Here is a 20163-nt window from a genome sequence, read left to right as displayed (position 1 = left end):
AGTACCATAACATTAGCTATATTTATATTGTTGTACAACCAATTTGTACAACTTTCTCATTTTGCAAAACTGAAGCTCCCATTTCCCCTCCCTCCAGTCCCTGGCAACCACCGTTCTCCTTTCTGTTTCTGTGAGTTAGGCTACTCGAGGTACTTCATATCATACAGTATTTCTCATTTTTGACTGGCTTATTTCACTTAGCATCATGTCCTCAAGGGCCATCCACATTTAAAAGGAATTTCCTTTCTTTAAAAGGCTGAACAGTATTCCATCGTATGTATATAACACATTATCTGTTCATCTGTTGATGGACATTTGGGTTGTTTCCACCTTTCGGTTATTATGAATAATACTGCTATGAATGTGAGTGTGCAAGTTTTTATTTTTAAATACAGGTGTGTATATATATATATATATATTTTAACATCTTTATTGGAGTATAATTGCTTAAATACAGGTATATATTTTTGTTTCTATCAGCTTGCTGTGCCCCAAATTGTAAATGCTAAAGAGGGAGTCTGAGTCCCTTTGCAAGTGTGGCCATAAACATAGCACAAGGATACTATGATTACCCCATGGTGTCTCATTTTCCTTTCGAGTTCTGGCACGTGCTAACCTTTTAGTAAGAATACTATTCAGTCTCGTTTCTACTTAGCCCTTCATTTAGCCATGTTTTGTTGTTTCCTTGGTTTCAAATTTTATCTCTTTATGCGAACTGGGAGCTGAAGCCTTTCATTTGACTTGTGATCTTGTACATTCTGGAAGCTCATACCTGTAATTGTGCAACAAATAAAGCAGCTGGAAGAAATCTTTCCTGAACAAAACCCAAGTGGGGCATTTGGGTGCGAGCCAAGATTTCAACAGCTACAGAGGGAGATGTAAAAAGGCTGCCTATATTACAACAACAGCAAATCACTTCTGGCCCCATAGGAATGTCCTTTAGGTAATGATCAAACAGAGGGTAGGGACCTTTACACATTTAATTACCTGACCACAAAACAAAGTATTTACTGTAACCTTCTGAGGTCTCTATGCCAAGTTAATTACCGTGATATACCTGAAGGTAGAACAACATTGTGACTCAGTACACTCAGCCATAGCGGGAAATTCTGAGGCTGCTCAGTCTGAACCTGGCCTCTCATTAAATTGCTGTGTGGTCCTAGGCAAGACACTGTGAGTTTACCTTCCTGGGGTTCTATTCCTGCAACCAAAATTCAGAACTGTAATGCAAATGTAGCTACTGAACAACTAACAAATAATAAATGAAGCCCTGTGTTAACTGCCTGTTTATAGAGAAGAAAGTTTAATGTCCTACAGTGATCCAGTGAGTCAAATTTCACCGGGCATCTTGAAAAGATTGGTTATTTATTTTATTTATGTATATACATATACATCGGTCCAGGTTGACACATATAAAAGCAAAAGCTTGGACTGGAGGTGTGTTTTAAAAAATGTAAAGGAGCATCACATGTTTTTAACCATTTATCAGTTCATTCAGCCAACATTAAGGAGGACCTGGGTCAGTGCTTCTCAAACTTTCGGTGCATGAGAATCACCTGGAGGACTTTTTAAACACCCCTCCTGGACCCCATCCTCATAGTTGCCCATTCAGTAGATATTGTGGCAGGGCCTGAAAATGTGCATATCTAGTAGCCACAATCCCAAGTAATACTGATACTGCTGGTATACAGAGCACGCTTTGGGTACCTGAGTTCCAGAGACACTCAGAATGCCAAGGTGAAGAAGGCACCATCATGTCCATAGGGCAGATAGGATTATTATTGATAGTCTATGGTGTGATCCTGTTAATCACATTGTGTCACGCTGTGTGCGCACATATGTGTTTTAAAGGCATTTCAGAGCACATAGCACATGCAGAAGCATGGAGAACTGAAGCCACATGACATGTTCAGGGACATGGAGTTTGTGTTACTGGGGCAAAGGGCACATGGCTGGCCAGGGGGATTACAGTTGCAGCTGGAAATAGGGCTGCTAATCAGCTAACACGATAAGATTAGCCTGGATGATCCAGGTGAACCCAGTGTAATCACAAGGGTTCTTAAATGGAGAAGATGGAGGCAGGAGAGTCAGAATTAGGGAGACTGCAGTGTGAGAAGGACTCAGGCCAACACTGCTGGCTCTGAAGTTAGAGGAAGGGGGCCACGGGCCAAGGAATGCAGGCAGCTTCTAGAACCTGAAACAGGCTAAGTGAATGGATTCTCCTGTAGAGCCACAGAAAGGAATGCAGCCCTGCTGACACCTTGATTGTATCCCAGTGAGACTCATTTCGGACTTCTGACCTCCAGAACTGTAACATAATAAATGTGTCATTTTAAACCACACGCACACACAATTACCTGTTTTCCATTATTTTCCAGGTTCTTTTTCTAGCCAATGAATAGTCAGCCACTCATCCTTGTCCAAAATGGTCTATCATTGTGAACAATTGGAATACAAAGACATTAACGATAAAAAGGCTTTATAGAAATAGGTTTTCTTATTACAAAAACAATGCATGCTTATTACGGAAACTATAGACAAAAAAAAAAAAAAATGCACAGAATCCCACCCATTATTTAGAAAATCACTGCTAAAACCCCTAGAGACTAGCTTCTCAGATCCTTCTCTGTGTCTATGTGCATTTTTCCCTACTGAAATAGGGTCATGCCATGTGTGTTTTGAAAACTAGTATAATTTGTTTAAGCAGTCTTCCAATTGTCTCACATTTGCACTATTCCAACTTAACTCCCGTTGTTTGACATTTACTCTGTTCCCGGTAATCCCCTGTGGCTGATGCCTAAACTGAAAGGTGAGGAAGAACAGGAGTCAGCCAGGGAAAGATGGCAGGCCGGAGGGATAGACGTTCCAGGCCAGGGGCACTGCAGGTGAGGAGACCGTGGTGCCTGGGAGGAGTGGAGAGCTGTCCGGTCAGGCTGGAGTGTGGAGGGGGAAGGCTGAGGGGTGTGGAGGCTGGAGAGATTAGCAAATAAAAAGGGAAAAAGTCTGCAGCCTATCACCAGACGGTATACTTTGTTGTTTTCACCAACCTGATTTTGACTAAGTTGTTTTTGGCAAATTGCTGTCAGTCAAGTTATTTAGATCTGAATTAACAGGATTTGGGGCCTTAGGGATCCGGTAGTCTGCTGGAGCCGCTGGTGCAGGCCCTCAAGCCAGCTCTGCCCATCTTTTTCCTCGCTCACATTCAGTGATGTCACCTTGGTAGCTTGAAATCAGCAAATGCTGCAAATCAGGAAATTTTTCTTTTTTGCAGGAGAGCCAGTTCCCCAGCACATTGCTAGATGTGCCTAAGATGGAAGAAGTCCAGAATAAATGCCCTGGGTTTTTGGTGTGGGACTCGAACACTAAAGTCAGATACCAGGGCCAGGAAGCATTCACTTTGGAGTCAGAAGGACTAGGGTCTGAATCCTAACCATCACTTTCCTGCCACTTCCAGCAGAGTAACTAACTTCTCTAAGCCTCAGTTTCCTTATATGTGAAATGGGGTCGCTAATATTTAACTTGCAGATTAGTGATAAAAATTAAAACTTGAAAGACAGAAGCTATTATGATTATTACTACAATGAAGGAGGAGCATGAGGGCATTAAGTTCATGGGGGTTTGGGGGGGTTTTTTTCTTTGTTTTTTTTGCTGCACCTTGTGTCATACGGGATCTTTGTTCCCCGACCAGGGATCGAACCCGTGCCCCCTGCAGAGGGGATGCAGAGTCTTAACCACTGGACTGCCAGGGAAGTCCCAAGTTAATTTTTTTTATTACGTGAAGTTTGAGTTGCTTTGGAGGCTTTTAGATTTAAAAAAATCCTGTAATAACAACGGTAGCTAACATTGTTGAGCGTTATTAACTATGTGTTTTTTTTTTTTTTAATTTTATAGCTACTTTATTTATTTATTTATTTATTTTTGTCTGTGTTGGGTCTTCGGTTCGTGCGAGGGCTTTCTCTAGTTGCGGCAAGTGGGGGCCACTCTTCATCGCGGTGCGGGGACCGCTCTTCATCGCGGTGCGCGGGCCTTTCACTATCGCGGCCCCTCCCGTTGCGGGGCACAGGCTCCAGACGCGCAGGCTCAGTAGTTGTGGCTCACGGGCCCAGCTGCTCCGTGGCATGTGGGATCTTCCCAGACCAGGGCTCGAACCCGTGTCCCCTGCATTAGCAGGCAGATTCTCAACCACTGCACCACCAGGGAAGCCCTAACTATGTGTTTTTACATGTGTTATTTCAAAAGAAATAATTTACATGCGCTAATCCTCAAAAGAACTCTAGCGTAGATACCAGTGATATGATTACTCCCATTCTGTAGCTGAGGAGACTGAGGTTTAAGTAAGATAACTTTCTGATGGCCAGAGAGCTGCTGAATGCAGAGACAGGACTTGGATGCGAGTTTGTCTGAATTCAGAGTCTACATTTTTAAACTGCATATGGGGTCTCCATTCATCAGAGACATCGAAGCTAGGTGGTACCCGTTTGTGAGTCCTGGGCGTAGTTGCCGGCCTGGGTTTGAGTGGATTACACCCGAAGGGTCTATAGAGTGAGAAGAGGAGAGGGCAAGGATGCAGCCCCGGGCAACGCTGGTTTTTAAAAGGCAAGCTGAGAGTTTAGAGCAGGAAGGAAGGATCATCCGTTTCAGGTGCCACAGGGCAGAGTCATAAAAGGTAAGAATTAGAAAGGATTCCTTGGACTTGGCAAGATGAACAACATCGATAATATTAACAAATGCAGTTTGGATAAGGTAATGGCGGCAGAAGCCAGGTTGCTTTGGTCGAGGAGTGAATTGATGGTGAGCAAGTAGAGAGAAGTGGCGGAAACGACTTTTGAAGAATCAGCTGCTAGAGAAGTAACTGGGAATCTAGGGAGATATTTAACAACATATATGTGTTGGGAAGAAAGAAGTTTTTTTTTTTTTTTAAAGGATTTTCTTATTTATTTATTTATTTATTTATTTATTTTTGGCTGTGTTGGGTCTTCGGTTCGTGCGAGGGCTTTCTCCAGTTGCGGCAAGCGGGGGCCACTCTTCATCGCGGTGCGGGGACCGCTCTTCATCGCGGTGCGCGGGCCTTTCTCTATCGCGGCCCCTCCCGTCACGGGGCACAGGCTCCAGACGCGCAGGCTCAGCAATTGTGGCTCACGGGCCCAGCTGCTCCGTGGCATGTGGGATCTTCCCAGACCAGGGCTCGAACCCGTGTCCCCTGCATTAGCAGGCAGATTCTCAACCACTGCGCCACCAGGGAAGCCCAAGAGTAAGTATTGATAGAAGTGAATGTATAGGAACGCGATTGAAGGAGCCTAGTGCCTTAGGAGGTGGTTGGTGGGATCCAAAGCCTGGCCGGAGAATTATGACTGGACTGATCTTGTGTTTGTGTCATGTGGGCTGGGTGTGTTAGGAGGAATGAGGAGGCAGAGAATTGAGGATACTGGTCAGTATAACTACAGGCTGGCCCTGTGGGCTCTAGGCTAGGGAGAGGACAAGTAAAACTGGACGGCCCTTCATAGACTGAGAGAACGTTAAGCGGTCAGGGTCCTAGGAGTCTCAGAAGATGTTGAAAGGAAGGTGGGAATAAATGAGCAGTAGAGTCATAAGAGTTATGCGAGTTATCCACAGTGAATGGGATCTTGACACTCAACAGTTCATATGCAGAGAAGTTCTGAATAGTTGACAAGGCCCCTGGTCTTGCCATTAAGTTCAGTTTTTGAAGCAGAGTAGAGGTGAAGGTCATCAGAATTGAGATCAAGGGACTCAAGGCCTAGAATTGTGGTTGAGACCTCACACTGGTGTCCTTCATCTGATAAGAGTGCATCTTTTTATAGTTCTTTGTTATTAATCCAAATGTTTATGTCTAAAGAGGTCCCCCCCTTTGGAATTAGCAGATGCAAACTTTTTTTTGTTTTGTTTTTTGGCTGCATTGGGTCTTTGTTGCTGCTCGCGGGCTCTCTCTAGTTGCGGCGAGCGGGGGCTACTCTTCGTTGCGGCGTGCGGGCTTCTTATTGTGGTGGCTTCTCTTGTTGCGGAGCACGGGCTCTAGGTGCGTGGGCTTCAGTAGTTGTGGCACGTGGGCTCAGTAGTTGTGGCTCGGGGGCTCTAGAGCACAGGCTCAGTAGTTGTGGCGTGCGGTATCCTCAGCCATTGAGAAGCTAGGATCTTGAGTTCTGAAGGGAGAAGGCCTGGATTTGAATGCTGGCTCCGTCACTTACAAGCTGACTGACCTCGGGCAAGGGACTTCTCTAATCTTCAGAGCGCTTAACTATGAAACAGTGAGAGAACGTGTACCCATCTTGTTATAAGGCGGTAAAGAATCATCTACATAAACTGCCTAGCCCAGTAGCTGGCACGTGGCAAATGCTTAACAAATGACAGCTGCTATTATTATTATTATTAACACTATTCTTCAGAAAGTGTAAGCTGTACATTTCCCAAAAGGAGAAAAAAATGAATCTAGGACTTTTATATTCTTCCCCTACCAATCCCAGGAAGAGGTTCCTAAGAAAAAGTTGAAGATGCTATCAGATTTCCCGGCCACCAAGTAAAGAATATGTCACTCCCCAAGAGGAGTGTTTATACCCTAACTGGGAGGGACATCTTTATTTTTTATTATTTATTTATTTTATTGAAGTATAGTTGATCTACAATGTTGTGTTAATTTCTACTGTGCAGCAAAGTGATTCAGTTATACACATATATACATTCTTTTTCATATTCTTTTCCATTATGGTTTATCTCAGGATATTGAATACAGTTCTCTGTGTTAAACAGTAGGTCCTTGTTGTTTATCCATTCTATACATAATAGTTTGTATCGGGCTTCCCTGGTGGCTCAGTGGTTAAGAATCTGCCTACCAATGCAGGGGACACGGGTTCGAGCCCAGGTCTGGGAAGATCCCGCATGCCGCGGAGCAACTAAGCCCGTGCGCCACAACTGCTGAGCCTGTGCTCTAGAGCCTGCGAGCCACAACTACTGAGCCTGCATGCCACAACTACTGAAGCCCACACGCCTAGAGCCTGTGATCTGCAACAAAGAGAAGCTGCTGCAATGAGAAGCCCGCACACCACAGTGAAGAGTAGCCTCCGCTCGCCGCAACTAGAGGAAGCCCCTGCGCAGCAACAAAGACCCAACGCAGCCAAAAATAAATCTAAAAAATAAATACATTTCTTAAAAAAAAAAAAGAAAGAAAAGATACATGCATCCCAATGTTCGTTGCAGCACTACTTACAATAGCCAAGATAGGGGAGCATCCATTGACAGAGAAATGGATAAAGAAGATGTGTACATATATACAATGGAATATTAATTACTCAGCCATAAAAGGGAATGAAATAATGCCATTTGCAGCAACATGGATGGACCTAGAGGTTATCATACTAAGTGAAGTAAATCAGACAGAGAAAGAGAAACATCATTTGATATCACTTATATGTGGGATCTCATAAAAAAAAAGATACAAATGAACTTATTTACAAAACAGAAACAGACTCACAGATCTTGAAATCAAACTTACTGTTACCAAAGGGGAAACGTAGGGGGAAGTGATAAATTAGGAGATTGGGGTTAACAGCTACACACTACTATATATAAAATAGATAACTAACAAGGACCTATTGTATAACACAGGGAACTGTACTCAATATTCTGTAATAACCTATATGGGAAAGAATCTGAAAAAGAATGGATATATATATATATATATATATATATATATATATATATATAACTATAACTATATATATATATAACTGATATATATATATATATATATATATATATATATATATATATATATATATATAACTGATTCAGTTTGCTGTACACCGGAAACACATTGTAAATCAACTATACTCCAAAAAAAATTAAAAAAAAAAAAAGAATTACTCAGAAAAGTAATATAAGAGGTATGCAAGGAGAAGAAAGCATTTCTTGTGTAACAATAAAAATGAGTTACTCAATAGAAAGGACCACCTTGAAAATTATACTAATTTGCTACTAAATTAATTTGCTATTTGCTGGAAGCTATTTTCAGGAAATGATACCTTGTTCTGTGCAGGCCCAACTCCAACTTTCATATTTAAAAGATGCATTTACCAAGGTCTCATACTTGGATGAACTCCTGATGCGTATTCAGAAGGTACTGATGGGAGAGAAATGGATGAGCACACATCTTTAAAACTGTAATATGTTGGTCATTTCTTTCAATTTATATTCACTGACCAGATGAAGGTTTTTATTTGAGCCCTATCTGCAAGAGTATAAGAATAGTTCACCTTGTCTTACAAGAAGTAAAACAGCAGAACAGTTTTGTTTTACTTTCAAAGTTAGGTACATCCGTAAACAATATCAATTTGTACCAAATCCCTAACCCTGTACTTCCCCTCCCCCACTGCCTTCTCCAACACACACAGTGCAATACACAGAGCTAGCAAGAGGTAAATCTGGCCAGTACACCCCAGAATGGTCCAGAAAAATACTCCTTATCATGGGGCCTAAGGCCAGCGGGCTGATACCCAAAGCCGGGTCCCAGAAATAACAAAAATGAAACCAGGAGATCAGGTTCCAACCAGGACTTTCTTAAGGCCCAGGTGTCAACACCTACGGGTTGGATGGGAGGAAGCAACTAGAAGCTCAAGAGTAAGAGCAGAGGGGTCAGCCATGCAGGAGGTGCTCAGGCTGGATTTCCGGTCGGGAGGGCCAGCTCTGGGCAGCAGTGGCACCAGCACCCAAGCTGGCTTGCGGTCTCCTTCCTTGTATTCATTCATCTGGCCCAGCGGTTCTGTACGTGTGATCCCCGGCCCCAAGGGGTCTCTGAGGCCCAAACTATTTTCATAATGCTAAGGCACTGTGTGCCTTGTTTCACTCTCTTGACATTTGCATTGATGATGCAAAATCTGTGGTAGGTAGCACTGCATGAATCGTTTCACCTGTTTTTAGCATAAATCAAGGCAGTAATACCAAATTGTACTGATAATCATTGTATTCTTCGCCACTTTGCCCTCACAGCTAAAAAAAAAAAAAGAAAAGTCAGTTTCACTTGAGTATCCTTGATGAAGCAATAAAAAATTGTTTTATTAAATCTTAATTCTCAAGTGCACATCTTTTTAACATTCTGGGAAGTACCCATACTGCATTTCTGTCACACGTGGAGGCACGATGATTGTCTCCAGGAAAAACTCTTGCCCAGTTGTTTAAGTTGAGATCTAGACTGGCCACTGTTTTAATGGAACACTATTTTTATTTGAAAGAATGACTGACAGACAAACTACGGTTATTTAGACTTGAGTACTTGGTCGACATTTTTTAAAAAATGAACGAAGTGAGCCTGTCATTTCAAGGAAAAGAACTGTGACAGTATTTGTTGCCAATGCTAAAATTCAAGCTTTCAAGTGAAAGTTAAAATTTGGGAAACTTATATCTGCCACTGTGAGCTTGACAGTTTCTCAATACTTAAAGACTTTTCTGATAAATTCAGTGGTGATATTAACAAATGTAGTTTTTAAAATATTGTATAATGAAATGTGTTAACATTTAGAAGATAACCAATGCATGGTGTTACAAAATCATGGTTGGGTAAAAGATCCATTGAAAATACAAAATACACCAAAGGATTTTAATGTAGCAAAGTATGAAAAGTTAATTGATATGATTTCAAATTATACATTGCAGCTAGCCTGTAAGAAATTACCACTTACTGAGTTATGGTATAATATCAAAAGGAATATCTACAGTTATATGAAAAAACTATTAAAATACTCCTCCCTTTTCAACTACATATCTGTGTGAGGCTGTATTTTTCTTTATATACCACAATCAGAATGCCACAAAGGGATTTCAGAAGCAGATAGGAGAATCCAGCTGTAATGTATTAAGAATTTTAAAGACGTGCAAAAATGTAAAATAATTCTCTTACCACAGTTTTTTGGTTTGTTTTGGAAAGCTTACTTAGTTTTCATTTAAAAAGTTATGTTACAACGTAATTAACTTATTTTTAAATGAATTAATCTTTTAAATTTTTCTCAGTTTTAATTTCTAGTATGGTAACAATTGATAGATATAACGCACATAAACAGAAGCCTTTGGAGTTCTGAGTTTTTAAGAGTTTAAAGGAATCCTGAAGGCACAAAGTTTGAGAACCACTGGTTTAGTACATATAGAATACTTAGCATGTACTGGGCCTGCGCTGGTACAGGGATAGTATGGTGCACTGGACAGACACGGGCCCTGCCCTCAGAGCTAGCAGTCACCTACAATTAAACAGATAGTTCCCATAGAGTGGGAAGTGTCATGATAGGAGAAGCACAAAGTGATATGGTAGCACCTGGCCCTTTTTAGGGAAGACTTCCAGGAGGAATTAATGTCTCTGGTGATACTTGAAGGATGAGTAAGAGTTAGCCAGGCAAAGAGAGCTTGATTGCTTTGGGTATATGGAAAAGCATGTGCAGAGGTCCCCATGTGAGAGATCATGACTTCACTGCAGAAATAAAAGAAGTCGCGTGTAACAGGAGCACAGAGTGGAGGGATGGTGAGATGTGAAGCTGGACTAGAAGACAGTAGCCAGGTCGTGAAGGGCTTTGTGAGTGTGTGAGGACCTCCCCCTAGGGGAAATGGAGGATCCCGGGGGAGGGCGTTAAGTCAGGAGAGCGACTTCAGATTGCATTTTAGACAGATCTCTCTGGCTGTAGAGAATGGAGGTCTAGAGGCAGGGAGACCAGTTAGGGGTCACCATGGCAACCAAATCAAGAGATGATGGAACCTGGGCTAGGCTATGGCCCAGGTGTTGGAGAGATGTGGACAGACTTAAGGGAGATTTGTGTGAAGTTTACAGATCTAGGTAAATAGATTGGGTGTGGTTAAGGAGGGAAGGGTAGGTATCAGGACTAAATTTAATTCATTTGTATCATTTTTTTAGATTGCACATATAAGAGATGAACAAATGAACTTATTTACAAAACAGAAATAGACTCACAGACATAGAAAGCAAACTTGGGTTACCAAAGGGGAAAGTGGGGGAGAGAGATAAATTAGGAGTTTGGAATTAACAGATACACAGATACATGCTACTATATATAAAATAGATAAACAGCAAGGACCTACTGTATAACACAGGGGACTGTATTCAATATCTTGTTATAACCTATAATGGAAAAGAATCTGAAAAAAGATTATATATATATATATATATATATCTGATTCAAGTATATATATATATATATATATATATATATATATAAGTATATATATATATATATATCTGAGTCCGTTTGTTGTACATTTGATAACAACACAACATTGAACATTGTAAATCAACTATACTTCAATTAAGAAAATTTTTTTGACAAGACTGAATTTAGGTTTCAGGTTTAGCACCTGGGAGTAACGATAATGCTCACTGACAGAGGGAAAACAGAAGGTACAGGTTGTAAAAGGGGGAGGATGTATTCCATTTGAGCCATCTCCAAGCTATCCAAGAGGAGATGCCCAGTCAGCATTTGGATATGTGGTTCTGAAGCTGAGGAGGAAGAGCTGGACAAGAGACATAGATTTGAGAGTTATTAGTATATAAATGGTAACTGAAGGCATAGGATGAGTGAGATCTTGCCGAGAGAAGGATTTAGACAAGAAGGGAAGACTATCTGAAGAGAGAACCATGGGGAGTACCAACATTTAGGAATAAACAAAGAAAGAGTGTGCAAAGTTGGCTGGGAAAAGTGCCCAGAGAATTAAGAGAATCCAGAGACTATGTGGTCTCCGCAGAGACTATTGAGACTATTGAGATCAAGGAGATAGAGGAAGAAGGAGGGGTCAGTGATGACCAGTGTTGTCAAGAAGTCAGTGAAATGATTAAGAGAGTCTTCTAGATTGAGCAACAAGAAAGTAGTTGTTGAGTCATTGACTGTATCCAGAGCAATGTCAGTGGAGCGGTAGGCTCCAAGAGCTGGAAGAGAGAGGAAGAGAAGAGAGGAGGGGGTTGGTGGAGGACAGGAGGGGAAAGATAGAAAAAGGTGTGGTGGGTGAGTGGGGAGAGAGAGAGGGATGCTGAGATGTGAGATTATTATAATTCTATGGGAAGGAGCCCATAGAGAGAGAAGGTTGAAGATACAAGAGGAAAGGGGAAATCAATGGTGAGGTTCCAGAAGACTAAGGAGGGAAGGGGATTTGGAGAACAGGTGGAGGGAAGCTATGTCTCCAACAGAGAACCAAGTTTCAATTAAGGCATAAGGTACAGTGAGCATTAGCTGAAGAAGATGTAGGATAGTTTAATTAGAAACGGAAGCTCCGTGGTACCCATTGGAAAGGTTTAGGAGGAGAGCAGTGGGAGTTTGGATCAAAGGAGAAAAAAAACAGAGCAGCGTGAGGAAGAAGACAGGGAAGACGAAGCCTAGAGGGGCTCACCAGAGTGGCCAAGTAGAACAGTTACATGAGGAGAAAGGCAGGATACACAGAGAGCTGGATCTTATTTTAGATATTGGTAATTAAATTACAGATATTGGTAATTTAATCTTTTCTTTTTACACAATGATGCATTTGTATCACAACCTAAAAATTACCCTCAATAATAGTGATTCATTTTTTTTTTTAACCAAAATATTTTCTAGCCAATTCAAATTATTCCTGTGTGTTCTGTTGTTTAATTTTATGTTCACCGGGTTAAATCTTCATCTATGCTCCTGACATTGAGTTCCCTATGTAGAAAAATCTATTCATTATGAAGACATTTATTGCTCTATTGAGTTGTCTATTTAAAACACAGAGAACCGAAAATTAAATGTAGTGCATTTCTATTTTGGAAAAAAAGTGGATGAATGGGTACTATTTTCTTGAATACACCGTGTTTGTCTTAGATAATTAATAGTCCAGATTCATAGGCTAACAGATGCCAATCCTTGCTTGTTTTGATACTTGTTCCTTATTGAAAGGGATGCTTCCTAAGACTTATACATGCCATGTTCTGCATCAGGGGAAATGATAAGACAGATGTAATGGAGACAGTTGCTTTTGGGACACAGCTAAGCTAAGTGATCAACAGAGACGTTGGTCTCCAAAATCTATTTCTCTGAGGTTAATTATGCAAAGTATGAAACAGTTTCTTTGTTGAAATTGTGAAATAAAATATCTCAAGTAGCTTCAGTATAAGATTAAGCCATTAAGTACTTATAGATTCCAAGTCTACAGCCCTCTACTAAATATTTATTGTATTTAAGACTTTGGTGTTTGTTCCAGATACATTCTTTAATGACATATCCTAATTTCTCTAAATTTCTAATATTGGTAAATGAGAATATCCCTGTGTTGTGTACTTATAAGTGTGGACTACAGTACAGTACAAGGGCACTGTCAAATGAGAAATCTGCAGTTAATACTTAGTGGATCTGATCAGGAGGTCAGAGTTTATTTTTTTATTTCTTCCCAGTGTAACCCCCAAGAGGCCGTCTGTTCCATTTCTTAACATGTATAGTGGATTCTCCTGTCAATATCCAGGCTGGGACAGAGTAATGGAGAGAGCTTTGTCTTCCATGCCACCTAATCCCATCTGGCTCCCAGCCCCACCATCTCTGTTATAAACAGAAGCCCCTCCACTCTTTCTGGGTGTCTCATGCCTATTCTACTTGGATCTTCATTTGTTCTGACTTGGCCTCCACTCTTCCCCTCACTCAGGCTTTCCAAGGACATCCTTGGAATCTTTCTTTCATTGTAAGTGAACTTTCCTGCATCCTTAACTGAGTGGTAGAACATTGCATCTTCCTTCTTGCTTTAGCTGACATTCAGCTCTTCTTCAAGAGCTTTGCCCAGTTGGTCTTTTGAGGGAACACTACTTCAGAAGCACGATGCTGTTTGGAGACCAACATTTCCCACCCTATGGTAGACCCTCCCTTTTTGATCATCCCAAATCTGATTGATTTGCTTTCTGTGTCCATGGCACTGTCATCCATCAAGTTCCAGATCACCTGCATCACATACAGCCTCTGACATCATCCTGGGTGCTACCCAGTACTTTAGATTTTCAGTTCCTTCGCCCTCTCAGTTCCAGAGACCTTCATCTCCATTACTTTAGCTGACTGCTCACTTAGCAGGACCATTGTTTGGTCCTGGTAATGTCTGGACCATTACCAGGAAGTGCACCATTTCTAAAATCTCACCTTCAAATAACTCTTTTCTGTGAGCCAGGACCTCTGATACAGTATTGAGTGGTAGGGTTGGTAGTGGGCATCCATGTTGTATTTCTGGCTTTTTATGCAAATGCTTCTAAGTCTTTATATCACCATTTAGTATGATATTGCTATAGGGTTTTGGTGGAAGGAAAAAAATCCTTTATATTCCAAATCTGCTCAGTTTTTTCATGTGTCAATAGATGTTGGGCTTCTGTGATTTTTTTTTTTCCCCTACATATGTGAAGTTCTCATATTGTTTTTCTCCCTTAATCTGATATTTACAGCATTAAATTTTTTTCTCCTCCGTTTTTCCTCTCCTTTTGAAACTTCTTTAATGTCAGCGCTTTCCCTTACATCTTCTCCTTAATTTTTTCCCCTTACATCTGTCTCCTTAATTTTCCTTTCAGTGTTTCCCCCTATCTTTTTTTATCTCTCTCTACTGCATCGTGGGAGATTTTCTTAGTTTTGCCTTCCAGTTCATTAAATCTCTCTTAAGCTGTATGAAACTTGCTAATTATATTTTTTCATTACAAGATTTTCTGTTGGTTTCTTTTCATCTCTAACTCTTTTTCTTTCACACCCTTCTGATTTCACAGTCTTGTTTGATAGGTATTAGTCCCTCCATTATGATGACATTGAGGATTTTAAATGTCTTTTTCAGAGTGTTCTATTATAGCTATTTCCTCAGATGTGAATTGTCTCTTTTGTCAGAGTGCATTTAATCATGCTGCATATCCTTGCATATTTTGTAGTTTTCTTTTCTTTTCTTGAGAGCTTACCTCCCCTGTGGATCTGCTCTACAAGGGTTCTCTCTGAAGGGTGGTTTTGAGATTTCCTCAATCCCAGACCCAGGAATTTCTTAGCTCTGAAACAAGTCATAAATTAAGCATGGCTTGGGAATCCTACTACAGGGACGTAAAAATTTCTGTGCCCACATGTGATTCAGACTCAGTTGCTAGTGAGATATATGCATCTTATCTTCATTTCTAGTCACAGGTAATGTGGGGTCTTGATCCTAACCGAAAAAAAATGGAACTCTTCTCACCCCACCCTACCCCTGATATCTGTGAGGCATATTCAGTCCCTTCCCCTTTGCAGATGTAGAAACCTCAGACCCCTCCAGTCTTTCTGGCGCCTGCCCCCACCCCATCCTCACAATGGCCACAGAGTCTTCGTCATCACTTAGCACCATGGGCTTATGATCCTTTTCTATTCAGATACTTTCCTGTCTTGTTTTAGAAAATGGTTTCAATCAGTAAAGGTCCCAGCAGAAAATAGAGCATCACTCAGATACTTAAATTCAAGAGATTTTAATGAAGAAACTATTTACAGAAGTATGGACAGGAATAAAGAATCCAACAAGGTCATTTGAGGTACCAGGGACTAGGAAGCTGTCACCACTCCCAGTCTGAAGGGACAAGGGAGAGAATGTTATTATTGGAGGCCAGGGACAGCTGGAGCTACGGAGGAGGGTAGAAGCTGAGTTTGGAGGGAAGTAGCCACTACCAGAAGAAAGACCTGAGGCAGGGAGGGAGCAGGAAAGAAATACCCCATCCTCTCTCCTCCTCTTCTCCTATCTCTTGCTGGTAACTTCTGTTGGCCAAACCCAGCTGGAAGGCACCAGCAAGGAAGCGCGGGTAATAGGGCCCAGAGAGGCACAGAGCAAGGCAGGGAATGGATTGGAGGGATATGAAAGTAGAGAATAAATAAATAATACAAGGCTTATGTGATTTTTTTGTTAAAAAAATTTCATTTGTTATTTCTATATGTTGCAGCAGACTGAGAATTTTCAGCAAGTGTTTACCCTGCCATGTTGACTCAGAAGTCTAATAATCCCTACTCCAACCTCTTACTCAGCTGAATCTCTCATTCGGGCACACCCCTAACGTTTGCAGGGCCTGGGGCAAGGTACAAACAGAAGCCCGCATGCTATATGTCTAGAGATATGAAAATTATAAATCAAGGTAAACTATTAGGTAAAATATGTTTTATCTTCCTACCTTGACAAATATACTTTAATAATGACTCGAAGGCAAAGCTGTGATGTGGAACTCATCGGTTCCTGGGCGAGCCACGTGGGGCACTCACGGCATGGGGGAGAGCTGGCCTCTGTCCCTGGCTCTGCTCCAGGTGATAAGGAGCCTCACATGCACTTGTGTGGACGCCCAGCCCTCACATCCCACCTCAATCCACATGACCTACGAACAGCCACCCTTTGGGTGGACCCTCAGGAAGAGGCCTGCACAGGCACTGAAAGCGTGCTTAGGCTGCTTGGGTAGGGAATCCTAGGGTCCCAGGGACCTGGAACGGGGTCTGAAAGGTGGAGGATGGAGGACGGAGGGGGGGCACATCTCGTTCGTCTTGCAGACTCCCTTTGTGGAGAGGGGTGCAGCCAGAGAAGGGCCAGAGCAGAGGCCTCTGAAATTCAGGTCCCAGGGCAGGGTCCCCGCTGGCCTGGGTTTAGTGCTGGTCCCATTGCACCTGATCTTCATCTTCATCAAGACCTCCAGTCCCTTCTCTTCTCTGTGTTTTTCTCAGACTGTGAGCCTCCCCGCCTGGCCTGGGTCCTCTGGTCCATCACGCTCTCAGCAAGGCCCTCGGCTTCCTAGCCCCCTTGTCCTTCCATCATTCGTACCCGGCAACCCGAGTCTCCGTCTTCCTGCTTTACGCAGGCTTGGTGAGGGCCTGCCATGGGAACAGTATAAGCAGTATTCACGTCCCAGTTGCACCTCTGGACCACCAGCTTCTTCCTGGTTCCCCCAAAACACTTTCGAAACTTCGCCACTCTTCTCAGGCTCCTGCCCCACCTCTTCTCTGTCACTCTCATCAAATGGCCTCGCTTCCCATTTCTCTAAGAAAAGAGAAGTCACCAAAGCCACAGTGTCTTTTACTTCCTGCCCCCCCCCACACCGCTCTGCAGTTTTACTGGACACTGTTGACAATGATGGTGAGGATAAGGATGGAGGATAATGGCTAACTTTTTCCACCCCTAAGCCCCACCTGCCGCCATGACGCCTTCCTCCTGTCTCAGAGGTGAAGGGGCTGCTTCCCCGCCCCCCAGCCTCTGGCAGATCCTTCCACCATGACTTTGGATTCTGCCCCTTCCTGCTTGCTGGGGACCTAACTGCATCAGTGATCTCTGTCTAACACTCTGCCTTTAACCTGCAGTCACTCCTCTGCCTCTCATTTCCAAATCCCCTCCAGTCCATGGTGGTCTTATTTCTGCCCCAATAACTCGGCTGAAACCTCTCCAATCAGGTCCAACAGTCACCTCTACTGGCTAAAGCCAATGGGTACTTTAGCCCTTCTGCACAGTATTTGACACAAGTGAGCTGGCCTACTAAACATGCTCTTTGCCCTTGACACCCATGCTCTTCCTGCTTTTCCGGGCAGCTTTCTGAGTCTCCTTCCCTTCATTGTTGTCTTTTTCAGAGCTCTGCCCTCAGCTGCTTCTCTTCTTATTCATTAAACTCTCAGCCCTGACCTGTGGGTGCTCAATCAATCTCAAATTATGTATGCAAATCAGGCAGTCGTTTCAAATTCAAGCAAGGAACTCAAGTCTTTAAAAGTTTAAGCAAGAAGGAGCAAACTTCTTTTTGGAGGGATACACATTTCCAATTATGAATGATGTATTACTTATTGGAACTGGAGTCCACTGAGGGAGAAAAAACCATAATAGCTTATTTCAGAACTAATACAGCTATACATTAGCAACAGAAATGATGTCCCTATCTTATTAGAAATACAACAAAGAGGTAACTTAGCAGCTGTCTCCTGCACTGTCATTTCATTTTGCTGTGTAGTTCTTGGCAGAGAATCTAGAAAAGAAAAAAAAATAATTAAGAACCACACTGTGTTCTCCTAGACTAAATGAGTTCTGCTGTTCTGAGAAACAAATCTTAAAAGGCAATATATGTTCCATGATTATTAGAAATAGAACATTTTCAAAATTGTTTTTTTTCCCCTAGAGACATGTGATTAAACATTATGGCCTTTTCCCTTCTAGCTAAGAGAAATGTCGTAAAGTTTCTCTTAGCTCCATGTTCCAAACCCAAAATTCGAGGGCCAAACATCAGCCTAGGGGCCATAATTAGATCTTGAAACCCACTTTGAAAAAAGAATTCCACAGAGAACTATTCAGGGCTCTCTTTTCATTGAGATAAAGAGATGCCACATGTAGAGCATTTATTTGTTTATTCATTCATCGTTCATTCCACAAATAATTATGTTAATAGCCACTTAAAGTCATCTTAGAATGGGTATTATTTAATGTGCAGAAGGATGCATGGCAAAAAGAGACGCTGAGTTTATTTTTTCCTTTATTTGGCCTTTACCTGCCAAGGTTTCTTTTCCCCACCTTCAGAATGTGTTTGCCAGCAGGACCTACTTTGCATATGTGTCATATTATTATATTCCATCTTTCCCTGTTACAGTCATTTTAATAGTGATTTGGGTTGTGGTATCTTTGTGCTACTCTGTCCTGAAGCAGAGGGAACTCTTACCAGTCCAGGGAAAGAAGGAATTGTCAAAATGAAATCAGATGTCAGGGTTCCATTGCCTGCTGATTTGTACAGTTCACGTTTTTACAACGTAAGTATGAACTAAAACTGGTATTACGGCCACTTTAATTTTTATCGACATGTCTAAGAATATGAATATGGCTAAAAGGGAGATAGATGAGATGTGCAGATTTCGTGGGAAACATTATTAATGCTCTTAATCTTCTGGCGTTACCTAGGGGCCCAAGAGAGCACAAGGCAGAATTGAATACAGTCCCAGCCCAGAATAAGAGGCCAATGCATGTTAGCCTAGGAGTGGAAAAGCCATTGCCTGCAGCGGTAACATAAATGTATGACTTAGGCTGGGTGGGAGATCACAGGCAGTGGTGGGGCTTTGGCAACCTGGAGAGCTCCTAAGTTGCCTAAAGGCATCCATGTTTAACAAATGGAAAAAGCACTGTGCTCGCCAAACAAAAACGTGTCTAGAGATTCAGTACTGTCCCAGCCCAAGTGTTAGATCTCTGAAGTATGCCTATCCCTTGCTTTATTTCCTCCATTCCCCTTTCCACATACCCTCTTTCACTCTTTTACTTCCCACCACCATCCACCCTGTATCTCGGACTGCTTGCCACTTCAGCTGAGAGCTGCAATCACAAAGTTTCTACCTCATTTCAAAGAATATCTAATGTCCATCGACAGATGAATGGATAAAGAAGATGTGGTGTGTATACGTACATGCACAATGGAATATTACTCAGCCATCCAAAAGAATGAAATAGTGCCATTTGCAGCAACAGGGATAGACCTAGAGATTATTATACTAAGCAAAGTAAGTCAGAAAGAGAAAGACAAATACCATATGATATCACTTGGAATCTAAAATTTGACACAAATCAACATATCTACAAAATAAAAACAGACTCACAGATATAGAGAACAGACTTGTGGTTGCCAAGGGTCGGGGGGGGCGGGGGTAGAGGAGGGAAGGAATGGGAGTTTGAGATTAGCAGAGGCAAACGATTATATATAGGATGGATAAACAACAAGGTCCTACCGTATAGCACAGGGAACTATATTCAATACCCTGTGATAAATCATAATGGAAAAGAATATGAAAAAGAATATATAACTGAGTCACTTTGCTGTACAGAGGAAATTAACACAACATTGTAAATCAACTATACTTCAGTAAAATCTAAAAAAAAAAAATAGTAATAACTAATGAAATGTGCCTGGGTTTGCGAGTGTTTGCGTACATATTAACCAAGCATCATTTAAAACACTTTTTAAAACTTCTCAATCTTTGTTAGCTTTTATAGTATATATATAATACATGTTCTTCATTTGAAAAGTTCTAACAGTATAGAAACTAAAGTAAAATGAGTTTCTTCCTTTCTCCCCTCTGCCAATCCCATTCCCTGGATAAATATTATTAGCTGTTTGGTGTGTATTCATCCACATTTTTTCTGAACATATAAACTAACATATACATGCACATGCTTACACACATAGATTATGCA

General features: G+C 41.7%; 1 protein-coding gene across 7 annotated transcripts in view; it reads left to right on the top strand.

Moving 5' to 3' along the window:
- Positions 1 to 20163, top strand: part of LOC130706683 (EF-hand calcium-binding domain-containing protein 11-like) — a 147061-nt gene that overhangs the window by 87552 nt on the left and 39346 nt on the right. The window contains exon 6 of one of the 7 annotated variants that reach the window (XM_057539356.1): positions 15920 to 16297. The exons of 4 other annotated variants lie outside the window; for them this stretch is intronic. In XM_057539356.1, coding sequence (XP_057395339.1) covers positions 15920 to 15974 — 55 coding nt within the window. In that variant the 3' untranslated portion in view covers positions 15975 to 16297. Of the gene's footprint in view, positions 1 to 6853; positions 6960 to 15919; positions 16298 to 20163 lie in introns of those variants that run through there. 2 more of the 7 variants (XM_057539357.1, XM_057539350.1) reach the window with 2 other exon arrangements.

The sequence above is a fragment of the Balaenoptera acutorostrata genome, unplaced genomic scaffold (genome assembly GCF_949987535.1).
Source record: "Balaenoptera acutorostrata unplaced genomic scaffold, mBalAcu1.1 scaffold_636, whole genome shotgun sequence".
Classification (NCBI taxonomy): Eukaryota; Metazoa; Chordata; class Mammalia; order Artiodactyla; family Balaenopteridae; genus Balaenoptera; species Balaenoptera acutorostrata.
The sequence above is the reverse complement of the archived record's forward strand: the minus strand, read 5'-3'. Positions and strand labels throughout refer to the sequence as shown.